This window comes from Nomascus leucogenys, chromosome 6 (genome assembly GCF_006542625.1).
Source record: "Nomascus leucogenys isolate Asia chromosome 6, Asia_NLE_v1, whole genome shotgun sequence".
NCBI lineage: Eukaryota > Metazoa > Chordata > Mammalia > Primates > Hylobatidae > Nomascus > Nomascus leucogenys.
Window position 1 is genome coordinate 34,231,041 of NC_044386.1, and position 12,984 is coordinate 34,244,024.

Consider the following 12,984-nt stretch of genomic DNA (forward strand, 5'->3'; position numbering starts at 1 on the left):
AGGGGGCTGAGGCAGGATTGGCTGAGGTGATATAAAAAGTACAACTGGTCAAAAAGATCATCTACATCTCTACTCAACCTCCAGTAGATCTATGTATCTATAAAGAAAACTTAATGCAATTGCCCCGGCAAAGCTGCCCCTCAAACCAGAGAATTAAAGTTAGATTATTAATTAATCATGTTGCTACTATTTATATCAATTTAGGCAAAAAAAAAAAAAAAAAAAAAACAGCTAGAAACATAGTCATACCTTATACCAGAGTAAATTCCAAATAGATCAAAAGACTTAAAGGACAAAATAAAACTATCATAGTATTACGTTGGTACAAAAGCAATTGAGGTTTTTGCCATTACAGCTTTTTTTTTTTTTTTTTTTGAGACGGAGTCTTGTACTGTCTCCCAGGCTGGAGTGCAGTGGCACGATCTCGGCTCACTGCAAGCTCCACCTCCCAGGTTCACGCCATTCTCCTGTCTCAGCCTCCCGAGTAGCTGTGACTACAGGCACCCACCACCATGCCCAGCTAATTTTTTTTATATTTTTAGTAGAGACGGGGTTTCACCGTGTTAGCCAGGATGGTGTTTTTGCCATTACAATCAATGGCAAAAACCTCAATTGTTTTTGCACCAATCAATAAACAAAAGGAACTAAGTGGATTCCTTTATAAACCTTAGTGAGAAGAAGCTTTTCAACTATGACATATTTCGAATGATGGCTGGGAAGATTGGCTGTCGCCTGTAATCTCAGCACTGTGGGAGGATGAGGTGGGTGGACAGCTTGAGCTCAGGAGTTTGAGACCAGCCTGGGCTTTAGTGAGATCCTGTCTCTACAGAAAATACGAAAATTAACTGGGTGTGGTGGCAAATGCCTGTAATCCCAGCTACTCAGGAGGCTGATGTGGGAGGATCCCTTGAGCCTGGGAGGCAGAGGTTGCAGTAAGCCAAGACTGTACACCACACTCCAGCCTGGGTGACAGAGTAAGACCTTGTCTAAAATAAAATAAAATAAATAAAATATCAAATGATAACTGATAATTTTGACTACTTATAAGCTTGTGTGCCTGGGAAAAATCTCAATAAACAAAGTTAAATAAGAAACCAGGAAGGCTGGGTGCAGTGGCTCACACCTGTAATCCCAGAACTTTGGGAGGCCAAGGCAGGTAGACCACCTGAGATCAGGAGTTCGAGACCAGCCTGGCCAACATGGTGAAACCCCGTCTCTACTAAAAATACAAAAATTAGCCAGGTGTGGTGGTGTGCACCTGTAATCCCAGCTACTCAGGAGGCTGTGGCAGGACAATCGCTTGATCTGGGGAGGCAGAGGTTGCAGTGAGCTGAGATCACACTACTGCACTCCAGCCTGGGTGATGAGCGAGACTCCGTTTCAAAAAAAAAAAAAAAAAAATTATTCCATTAAGCCACTACTTCAGAGAACTTGACAAAAATATTATATATTGCTTATTTTTGTCACTACCATAACAGAATACGTACATACCTGTGCTGAGAGGAGAACAAATTTCTTTGGAGGTAACATGTGCTGCTGTACAACAACTGGTGAATCAGTTATTGGAATATGATCCTTGTTTAAAGGTGTAATTATTTTATCTACTTTCAATTCATCTATCGCAGAAAGAGCCCAGGAATGACCATCAACACGGGTTGTCATCTGTGTAAAAGAAATAAATGTTTTACACATCATATTGAAGTTACATAATGCAAAAGAAAAAACTACAGACTTAATAAAGTAAATTTAATAAATAGTACATTAACATGAATATTTTCGAAAGTATTATGTAATTTTCTACTATCTTTTTTTTAAATCAGGTATTTTCTGGGTTTTTTTTTTTTTTTTTTTTTTGAGACGAAGTTGTCTAGGCTAGAGTGCAGTGGCGTGATCTCGGCTCACTGTAACCTTCGTCTCCCGGGTTCAAGTGATTCTCCTGCCTCAGCCTCCCGAGTAGCTGGGAATACAGCCATACGCCACCACGTCCAGCTAATTTTTTATTTTTAGTGGAGACAGGGTTTCTCCATGTTGGTCAGGCTGGTCTTGAACTCTTGACCTCAGGTGATCCGCCCACCTCGGCCTCCCAAAGCGCTGGTATTACAGGCATGAGCCACCACACCTGGCCTCTGGGTTTTTTTTTTTTGAGACAGCATCTTACTCTGTCACCCAAGCTGGAGTGCGCTGGCACGATCACAGCTCACTGCAACCTCGACCTCCCTGGGTTCAGTTGATTCTTCCACCTCAACCTCCCAAGTAGCTGGGACTACAGGAGAATGCTACCACAGCTGCCTAATTTTTCTATGTTTTGTATAAACAGGGTTTTACCATGTTGCCCAGAATGTTCTCGAACTCCTGGGCTCATGCAGTCTGCCCATCTTGGCCTCTCAAAGTGCTAATCAGGCATTATCTTTTTTTTTTTTCTGAGATGGAGTCTCACCCTGTTGCCAAGGCTGGAGTGCAGTGGCGTAATCAGAACCCACTGTAACGTCTGCTTCCCAGGTTCAAGCAATTCTCCTGCCTCAGCCTTCTGAGTATCTGGGATTAGAGACGCACACCACCATACCCGGCTAATTTTTGTACTGTTATTAGAGACCGAGTTTTGCCGTGTTGGCCAGGCTAGTCTCAAACTCCTGACCTCAGGTGATCCGCCTGCCTTGGCCTCTTTCCAAAGTGCTAGGATTACAGGCGTGAGCCACCATGTCCAGCCATAAGCAGGCATTTTCTATACTAATACATAAATCTTTTTGTACTAGAGGACAAGGGCAAACTTTTCTCAAGATAAACTGTAAATACTCTTTAATAAAATTATAATTCTCTCAACCAAATAACTACTTTCTACCATCTTTCCAGGATCAACTAAATCTGCTAAGATACTATCTTTCCTTTAAAGAGTATTTTACTGGCTCAGCGAGGTGGCTCACGCCTATAATCCCAGTACTTTGGGAGGTGGAGGTGGGTGGTACCTGAGATCAGGAGTTTGAGACCAGCTTGGCCAATGTGGTGAAACCCCGTCTCTACTAAAAATAGAAAAATTAGCCGGGCGTGGTGGCACACGCCTGTAATCCCAGCTACTAGGGAGGCTGAGGCAGGAGAACTGCTTGAGCCCGGGAGACGCAGGATGCAGTGAGCCGAGATTGCGCCACTGCACTCCAGCCTGGGCGACAGAACAAGACTCTGTCACAAAAAAAAAAAAAAAAAAAAAGTATTTTACCAGCCTAGGCAATGTAATGAAGTCCCATCTCTACAAAAAATAAAAAACCACCTCGGTGTGGTGGCGTGTGCCCGTATTCCCAGTAACTCAGAAGGCTGAGGTAGGAGGACTGCTTGAACCCAGGAGTTTGAGGCTATAGTGAGCTATCATGCCACTGCACTCCACTCCAGGAAACAGAGCAAAACCCTTGTCTCAGAAAAAAAAAAAAAAGTATTTTAATCCTCTAAAACACTTTGTAATAAAAAATTTCAAGCAGCCAAAAATGTTGAAAATACAGTAAAAGTCCACATGCCCAATACCTAGATTCAACAATTTTTAGCAGTTTGCCGTATCTGCATTCTCTCTCTTCCTGTATATTTGTTTTATTGTACTATTTCAAAGTATAGACATCATTTATCACTCTTAAATACTTTCGCACATATCTCCTAAAAATAAGAATGTTTTCTTACAAACCATATAGTAACATTTAAAAATGTTATTGGCTGGATGACGTGGCTCACACCTATAATCCCAACACATTGGGAGACCAAGGCAGGTGGATCCCTTAAGCTTAGGAATTCGAGACCAGCAGGGGCTACATGGCAAAACCCTGTCTCTACTAAAAATACAAAAAAATTAGACAAGCGTGGTGGCATGTGCCTGTAGTCCCAGCTATCTGGGGGGGAGGGGGTGGCGAGTGCTGAGGTGGGAGGATCCCCTGAGCCTGGGAGGCAGTTGCAGTGAGCTCTGATTGTGCCACTGCACTCCAGCCTGGGCAACAGAGTGAAACCCTGTCTCAAAAAAAAAAAACAAAAAACTTATCAATTCCCTAGTATAATTTAACACCTAACCAATATAAAATTTACCCTGCTGTTCTAATGTCTTTTATGACTATTTTTGGTAACTAGGATTTGATCAAAGCTCATACACTATACTTGATGAGTTTTTTTGTTAAAAACAAAAGTCCACCTTTGTTTGAGAAAAACTCAAATATTAAATCAAATTACATGACATGCAGCATTTGTTCTAAAAAAAAAAAAAAGTTAGGTGGAGGACAGTGTCTCACACCTGTAATCCCATCAGTTTGGGAAGCCAAGGTGGGAGGATCACTTGAGCCACGGAGTTCAAGACTAGTCTGGGCAATATAGTCAGACCCTGTCGCTACAAAAAATTTAAAAATTGGCTGTATGTGGTAATGCACACCTGTAGTCCCAGCTACTTGGGAGGCTGAGGTGGGAGGACTGCTTGGGCCTGGGCAACAGGGTAAGGTGCTGTCTTTTAAAAGAGTAAAGAAAAAAAAAGGTTAACATTTATGGAATGGTGCTTCCTATGACTGCCAGGCATTGTTCTGAGTGCTTTACACACGAGCTCATTTAGTCTCACAACTCCATCGTGGTAGGTACGATTATAACCATTATAGAGGAAGAAACAGAGAGCCAAAAACAAGTCCTCTGCTTCAGTTTTGAGGAAGTAGAGCCAGGATTAAAAGCAGCATCCTCCCCTAACACAGCATCCCAACCAGGACAGGGTTTATATCTTACTAAGTTCTGAATCCTCACGGTTTATCACAGCACAAGGCTGGTAGTACACGCTCAGTAAAGCTCAAAGAATAAAGGAAAGAAGGAGAAGGGCACTCCTTACCTCCTTATCTTCCTCCTGCTCCTACCCCAGCTCTTTGAACCTTGTCAGAAATTTGATAGAGCTCATGCAGACAATACTCCCATCCCTGGGAGTTCAGTTTTTGTTCCTCCCACTTACACACACCTTTTTCCAGTCCCCCTATCTGGAAGGGTTCAAATTTAAGAACCACCAAAAAACCACTAGTTTTCAGTGAAAACTAGAAGCAAAATGCCTCTGAAGAGGTAGCTCCAAAGACAGAGTACCAGACATTCACATCCCACTAGGGGCTGGTTTATCTGGTTTGATCAGCAGCCTCTGTGGGCTATGAAGGACTATTTAGGAGGACAGGCAGGAGTGAGCAGAGGACACCAAGGGGATGGAGACAGGTAGCCTCCCTCACCTCCTTATAAACTGGGGACTAGGATGGGCAGCTGGGGGCAGGGGCAGTTCGTGGGTTCATAGCAGCCTCGGTCCTCACCCAGGAAGACCATATCCACTTCATGATGTATGTGGTGATTTTTGTGTTTAAAACAAAACTGTGTTTGTGGGTGTCCCTCTGTTTATGTCGGAAAGAAAAATGAAATACAATAAGAAAGATGTTGGCAACTCAATTCTCTTATGTGAGGTTCAATTGACTCTTCAAACTTTAGGTTTGAAAGTTTCCATAATTAAAAAAAAAAAAAAAACAGACAAAATTACAAAGAGATTGTTAGAATAAAATCTAAGTCACAACTATAATAGATGGCCTCATATTTAAATAACTAACAAGCAACATATTTAAATGAGGTAAAGATCATTTCATATGAACCTGACATGTTTTCAGAAAAAAAAAGACAATTTCAAAAAAGATACATGTATTTTCTGGTACATTATGGAAAATATTCTGTAGGGTCCAATGTTTGCTTTAAAGATTTTTTTTGTGATTACCACAGTAACTTCTAACCTGACAGACGAAAAACAAATAATTGACAGGATAATTTCTTTACATTATAATTTCTAATCATATGTTACTAGAAGCAAACAGCAATAAATCAAAAGATAAAAGTTTCTTCCATATTATCGTTCACTTAAAATTATATAATAGTTTTCTCAGAATTGTCAGGATAACTTACCTGGGTTTCCATCATTGGCTTTTGGAAAGGAAAAGTATCATGGTTGACACACCATAAAATATCATTATCCTCATTTTCTGAGGCTGCCATCAATAGAATACCTAGAAGTTTAATATACAAAATATTATTACATCATGTCAAATATGCATCCTCAATAGCCTTAATAATTATTGGGTTAGTGCAAAAGTAATTGCGGTTTTGCAATTAAAATTATAAAACCGGGCTGGGCACGGTGGCTCATGCCTGTAATCCCAGCACTTTTGGAGGATGAGGTGGGTGGATCACGAGGTCAGGAGTCCGAGACCAGCCTGACCAACATGGTGAAACCCTGTTTCTACTACAATATAAAAATTAGCTGGGCATGGCGGCAGGCGCCTATAATCCCAGCTACTCTTGCTGAGGCAGGAGAATGGCATGAACCCAGGAGGTGGAGGTTGCAGTAAGCTGAGGTTGTGCCACTGCACTCCAGCCTGGGCGACACAGCAAGACTCCGTCTCAAAAAAAAAAAAAAAAAAAAAATTTTACAAAACCACAAGTACTTTTATGCCAACTTAAAATTAGCATATATAGATATACACACACAACATCAATCTTTTTTTTTTTTTTTTTTTTTTTTTTTTTTTTTTTTTTTTTTGAGACGGAGTCTCGCTCTGTCACCCAGGCTGGAGTGCAGTGGTGCGATCTCGGCTCACTGCAAGCTCCGCCTCCCGGGTTCACGCCATTCTCCTACCTCAGCCTCCCAAGTAGCTGGGACTACAGGCACCTGCCACCACGCCTGGCTAATTTTTTGTATTTTTTGTATTTTTAGTAGAGACGAGGTTTCACTGTGTTAGCCAGGATGGTCTAAATCTCCTGACCTCGTGATCCGCTCGGCCTCCCAAAGTGCTGGGATTACAGGCATGAGCCACTGTGCCCAACCTAACATCAATCTTTATAAATAAACAAGTTACAAAATAGAATAATTCCCTGAAAGACTATATAATTATTTTTAGGGCAGACTCCTTAAGTGTTCTCAATTTTAAACTGTATTTCTCTCAGGTAAACATATTTTTTTTCACATTTTAACATTTCTGAACTTAGGGTATATCTTGCAGTCAATGGGTTTATCAATTTAATTACTAATTTTATAAAAATATATTTAGTATATAAAAAATGCCATGACTGACAAATTCACAATGTAATACAAGCTAATATTCAATGAAATACAGTTTATATACTGGTTAATTCAAACACACCATGAATAAAAATGATGAAAGACCAGCCTGGGAAACATGGTGAAACCCTGTCTCTACAAAAAATACAAATATTAGCCAGAAGTGGTGGCACATGCCTGTAGTCCCAACTCCTCAGGACGCTGAGCAAGGAGGATCACCTGAGCCTGGGAGGTTGAAGCTATGATGACCCAAGATCCTGCCACTGCACTCCAGCCTGGGCAACAGAGTGAGAACCTTCCTCTCCACCCCCAAATGACTTGGAAAAATATTCCGTATTCATGGATTTGAAGACTTAATATAGTTAAGATGGCAACATGCCCCAAATTGATATACTGATTCAGCTATCACAATCCAACCTCACTTTTTTTGTGGTTTTTTTTTTTTTTCTGAGATGGAGTCTTGCTCTGTCCCCCAGGCTAGAGTACAGTGGTAGGATCTTGGCTCACTGTAACCTTCACTTCCCCAGTTCAAGTGATTCTCTTGCCTCAGCCCACAAGAAGCTGTGACTACAGGCATGCCCCCCACAGCCGGCTAATTTTTGTATTTTTAGTAGAGACGGGGTTTCGCCATGTTGGCCAGGCTGGTCTTGAACTGATCTCAAATGATGCACCTGCCTTTGCCTCCCAAAGTGTTGGGATTACAGGTGTGAGCCACTGCACCTGGCCCCACCTCACTTTTTTTGCAGAAATTAACAAGGTGATTCTAAAATTCGTATGAAAATTCAGGAGACTGAGAATAGCCAAAATCATCTTTAAAAAAAAATCAGGCCAGGTGCACGGTGGCTCACACCTGTAATCCCAGCACTTTAGGAGGCCAATGCAGACGGATCACTTGAGCTCAGCAGTTTCAGATGAGCCTAGGCAACATGGCAAAAGCCTGTCTCTACAAAAAGTACAAAAATTAGCCGGGTGTGGTGGCACACACGTGTAGCCTTTCTCAGCTACTCAGGAGGCTGAAGTGGGAGGACGGCATGAGCCTGGGAATGGAGGTTGCAGTAAGCAGAGATTGTGCTACTGCACTCCAGCCTGGGCAACAGAGCCAGACCACCTCAAAAAAAAAAAGATCAAAGTTGGAATAGTCATACTTACCAATTTCAAAACTTAATACAAAGCAATGGTAATCAAGACTGTGCTACTGACATAAGGATGGATAATATAGACCAACAGAATAGAACTGAGAATCCAGAATCCATATGGGGGATATAACAGTCTTTTCAACAAATGGTGCTCAGACAGCTAGATATCCACATGCAGAAGGAGGAAGTTAGATTCCTACTTCATACAACATACAGAAATTATCACAAAGCAGATCAAAAACCTAAATGTAGGAGTGAAAACTACACTTTCAATTTCAACTTTTGAATTTCACTACAATTTCAAATTTTATTTTAGATTCAGGAGGTATATGTGCAGATTTGTTACTTGCGTATATTGCGTGGTGCTAAGGTTTAGGGTACAACTGATTCCATCACTCAGGTACTGAGCATAAGACCCAATAGTCAGTTTTTCAACCCTTGCTCCCCTACTTCCCTGACCCTTCTAGTAGTCCCCAGTTTCTACTGTTGCCATAGGGTATTTTCAAATACTTCAAAACACCATGTAATTTTAACAATTTTAAGAATATAATCTTTTTTTTTTTTTTTTTTTTGAGACAGAGTCTCACTCTGTCGCCCAGGCTGGAGTGCAGTGGCGCAATCTCGGCTCACTGCAAGCTCTGCCTCCCGGGTTCACGCCATTCTCCTGCCTCAGCCTCCCGAGTAGCTGGGACTACAGGTGCCCACCACCACGCCTGGCTAATTTTTTTTTTTTTGAGATGGAGTCTCGCTCTGTCGCCCAGGCTGGAGTGCAGTGACGCAATCTCAGCTCACTGCAAGCTCCGCCTCCCAGGTTCACGCCATTCTCCTGCCTCAGCCTCCCAAGTAGCTGGGACTACAGGCACCCACTACCACGCCTGGCTAATTTTTTGTATTTTTAGTAGAGACGGGGTTTCACCGTGTTAGTCAGGATGGTCTCAATCTCCTGACCTCATGATCCACCCGCCTTGGCCTCCCAAAGTGCTGGGATTACAGGCGTGAGCCACCGCGCCCGGCCTAATTTTTTGTATTTTTTTAGTAGAGACGGGGTTTCACTGTGTTAGCCAGGATGGTCTCGATCGCCTGACCTCGTGATCCGCCCGCCTCGGCCTCCCAAAGTGCTGGGATTACAGGCGTGAGCCACTACGCCCGGCCTAAGAATATAACCTTAAATCTGACAGTATTTCAGAACTTACCTTTACTATAAAGAGCTCTATGTACTTTTGAAGGCTTTTCTACGGTTGAAGATGCTGAGAATCCAGGAGGTAAGCGGACATGAACCAGCGTCAGTGTATTAGGCCGTGCTAATGGCTGTCTGAATGGACAAGTGCTGAAATATAACCTAACACCTGAAGATGGGGTAAAATTATGCATCAGTAACAGAAAACAAGGACCTGAGGTAAATGTGTTATTGAAGCAATTACATACAGCAATGTAACACTCTGCTAAAACCGTACATAACTTTCCTGGCTAATTTTTATTTTTGGAGATGGAGTCTAGCTCTGTCACCCAGGCTGGAGTGCAGTGGCGCCATCTCGGCTTACTGCAACCTCCGCCTCCCGGGTTCAAGCGATTCTCCTGCCTTAGCTTCTCAGGTAGCTGAGACTACAGGCATGTGCCACCACACCCATCTAATTTTTTTTATTTTTATTTTTATTTTTTTTGAGACAGTCTTGCTCTGTCTCCCAGGCTGGAGTGTAGTGGCGCAATCTCGGCTCACTGTAAGCTCTGCCTCCCGGGTTCACGCCATTCTCCTGCCTCAGCCTCCCCAGTAGCTGGGACTACAGGTGCCTGCCACCATATCCGGCTAATTTTTTGTATTTTTAGTAGAGATGGGGTTTCACTGTGTTAGCCAGGATGGTCTTGATCTCCTGACCTCAGGATCTACACGCCCTGGCCTCCCAAAGTGCTGGGATTACAGGTGTGAGCCACTGCACCCGGCCCCCTGACTAATCTTAAATTACCATATAGACTATCTGCTAAAATATATATCTAAGAAAATGTCACTCGAAATTGAGAGGTGAATCAATACATTTCATTAGAAAGACTTGCAAAGACAAACCAAGAAATCTTGTGTTCCAATTCAGGCTTTGTTACAAAATGTCAGCCACTGTGCCTCTTAGGCTTGGCTTTTGTTTTGCTTTTTTACTGTTTTTTTTTTTGATACAAGATCTTGCCCTACTGCCCAGGGTGAAGTGTAGTAGCATAATCTCAGCTCACTGCAGCCTCAGACTCCTGGGCTCAAGCGATCTTCCCATGACAGCCTCCCAAGCAGCTGGTACTACAAGGCCATGCCATCACACCTAGCTAATTTTTGTATTTTTAGTAGAGATGGGGTTACAGGGTTTCACCATGTTGCTCAGGTTAGTCTTGAACTACTGGGCTCAGGAAATCTGCCCGCCTTGACCTCCCAAAGCGCTAGGATTACAAGTGCGAGCCACCATGCCTGGCCTAGGTTTGGTTTTATATCTATAAAGTGAAGAAACAGAATTAGAAAAATCTCCCAGTTTTCAAAATCCTTTATTTTACAAATTATTTATATGGCTTTACAGCAGATATAGAAGTAAAAGTATATTCCTAATCATAAATTTCCAAATCTAAGAATTTTCAGAAGTTATAACAGTAATAGCAGATATGTAAATAAAACAACATACCTGCATGTGTGACAGCCAATAACTGACAGTCCAGTGATTCAGAATTTTCAATCACTGCTATTTGGACAATTGGTTTAAAAACAGAACGATCGATGGTCCTAAAAGAAAGGAGAAAATAAAGTGTAAAATGTGTCTGCTCAATTTTAAGAAACATTTCCCATGAGAATGTTTACACATTTCTGTATTTTTTTTTTTTTTTTTTTTTGGAGATGGAGTTTCACTCTCGCCCAGGCTGGAGTAGGGTAGCATGATCTCGGCTCACTGCAATCTCCGCCTCCCAGGTTCAAGCAATTCTCCTGCCTCAGCCTCCTGAGTAGCTGGGATTACAGGCTTGCGCCAGCACAACCAGCTAATTTTTGTGTCGTTAGTAGAGACGGTTTCATCATGTTGGCCAGGCTGGTCTCGAACTCCTGACCTCGCATGAGCGTGGTCCACCCACCTCGGCCTCCCAAAGTGCTGGGATTGGGATTACAGGCGTGAGCCACCGTGTCCAACCACATATTTCCATATTTTCTTTTTTTTTTTTTTTTTTTTTTTTTTAGATAGAGTCTTGCTCTGTTGCCCAGGCTGGAGTGCAGTGGCTCCATCTCTGCTCACTGCAAGCTCCACCTCCCGGGTTCACGCCATTCTCCTGCCTCAGCCTCCCAAGTAGCTGAGACTACAGGCACCCACCACCACGCCCGGCTAATTTTTTTGTATTTTTAGTAGAGACGGGGTTTCACTGTGTTAGCCAGGATGGTCTTGATCTCCTGACCTCGTGATCCACCTGCCTTGGCCTCCCAAAGTGCTGGGATTACAGGCGTGAGCTACCGCGCCCAACCCCATATTTTCTAAATATGCTAAATAATTTAAGACTAGCTTCTTAGGAAAGTAATACAAGAGCAGCAAGAACTGGAAAAACTCTGGAATGTGTATTTTTTTACATTTATATTGTTAAGAGTAACCCTATTTTCAAACAAATATCACAAAAAAAGACTGAAATCATTGGGTGAATGGTTGGTGGGGAGCAGTGTTCTCAGTGTCAAAGTATCATTACTGCTAATTAAAAAGGGAGAAAGGCCGGGTGCAGTGACTCACGCCTGTAATTCCAGCACTTTGGGAAGCCCAGGCAGGCGGATCACCTGAGGTCAAGAGTTCAAGATTGGCCTGGTCAACATGGTGAACCCCCGTCTCTACTAAAAATACAAAAAAATTAGCCAGGTGTGGTAGTGCATGCCTGTAATCCCAGCTACTTGGGAGGCTAAAGCAGAAGAATCACTTGAACCCAAGGTGGAGGTTGCAGTGAGCTGAGATCACGCCACTGCAGTCCAGCCTGGGCAACAGGCTGAGACTCTATCTCAAGCAGGAAAAAAAAAGGGAGGAAATGGATCTTTATAATGTAGACATTTGGTTAAAATCACCTCAATGAAGTTTTCAACAGTGAGAAAACTGCTATTATGTGTCTCCTGATATAATGTAGTAAGACATTTCACATTGCCTATGTAATACTGGCTAAAAGATATATTACTGCTGGGTGAGGTGGCTCACGCCTCTGATCCTAGCACTTTGAGAGGCTGAGGCAGTCAGATCACTTGAGGCCAGGAGTTCGAGACCAGCCTGCTCAACATGGTGAAACCCCATCTCTACTAAAAAATAAATAAAAATTAGCCGAGAATAGTGGCACACATCTAGAGTCCCAGCTACTTGGGTGGCTGAGGCACGAGAATCACTTGAACTCGGAGGCAGAGGTTGCAGTGAGCCAAGATAGCACCATGGCACTCCAGACTGGGTGACAGAGCAAAACTCTGTCTCAAAGAAAAAAAAAAGAAAAAAGAAAAAATACATACACATATATAAAATATATATAAACATCATATATAAAATATGTGTATATAAATTACTCAGAATCTAATTATAAAAAAAGATAAATTCAGAAATTTGTATAATTATCCTGCCCGTTCCTTCCAAATGTCAATATTATTAAAAAAAAAAAAAAAAAAAAAAGGTGGCCAGGGGGCTGTTTTATATTAAAGAGACTAACAACCAATCCAATTCATAAATTCTGATGTAATTGGAGAAAAATGGAAAGAAAAACAACTATAAAAGATTTCGAAGCCAGGCACAGTGGCTCATGCCTATAATC

General features: G+C 42.2%; 1 protein-coding gene across 4 annotated transcripts in view; it reads right to left on the reverse strand.

The window, feature by feature from the left end:
* The window catches only part of NUP155 (nucleoporin 155), a 76,836-nt gene that overhangs the window by 40,606 nt on the left and 23,246 nt on the right, over nt 1–12,984 (reverse strand). For all 4 annotated transcript variants that reach the window (XM_030813993.1, XM_030813992.1, XM_030813995.1 and 1 more), the window contains 4 exons: nt 10,863–10,960; nt 9,405–9,557; nt 5,923–6,023; nt 1,492–1,662 (listed from right to left, as the gene is read on the reverse strand). In XM_030813993.1, the coding sequence (XP_030669853.1) occupies nt 1,492–1,662; nt 5,923–6,023; nt 9,405–9,557; nt 10,863–10,960 (523 nt within the window). The remainder of the gene's footprint in view (nt 1–1,491; nt 1,663–5,922; nt 6,024–9,404; nt 9,558–10,862; nt 10,961–12,984) is intronic.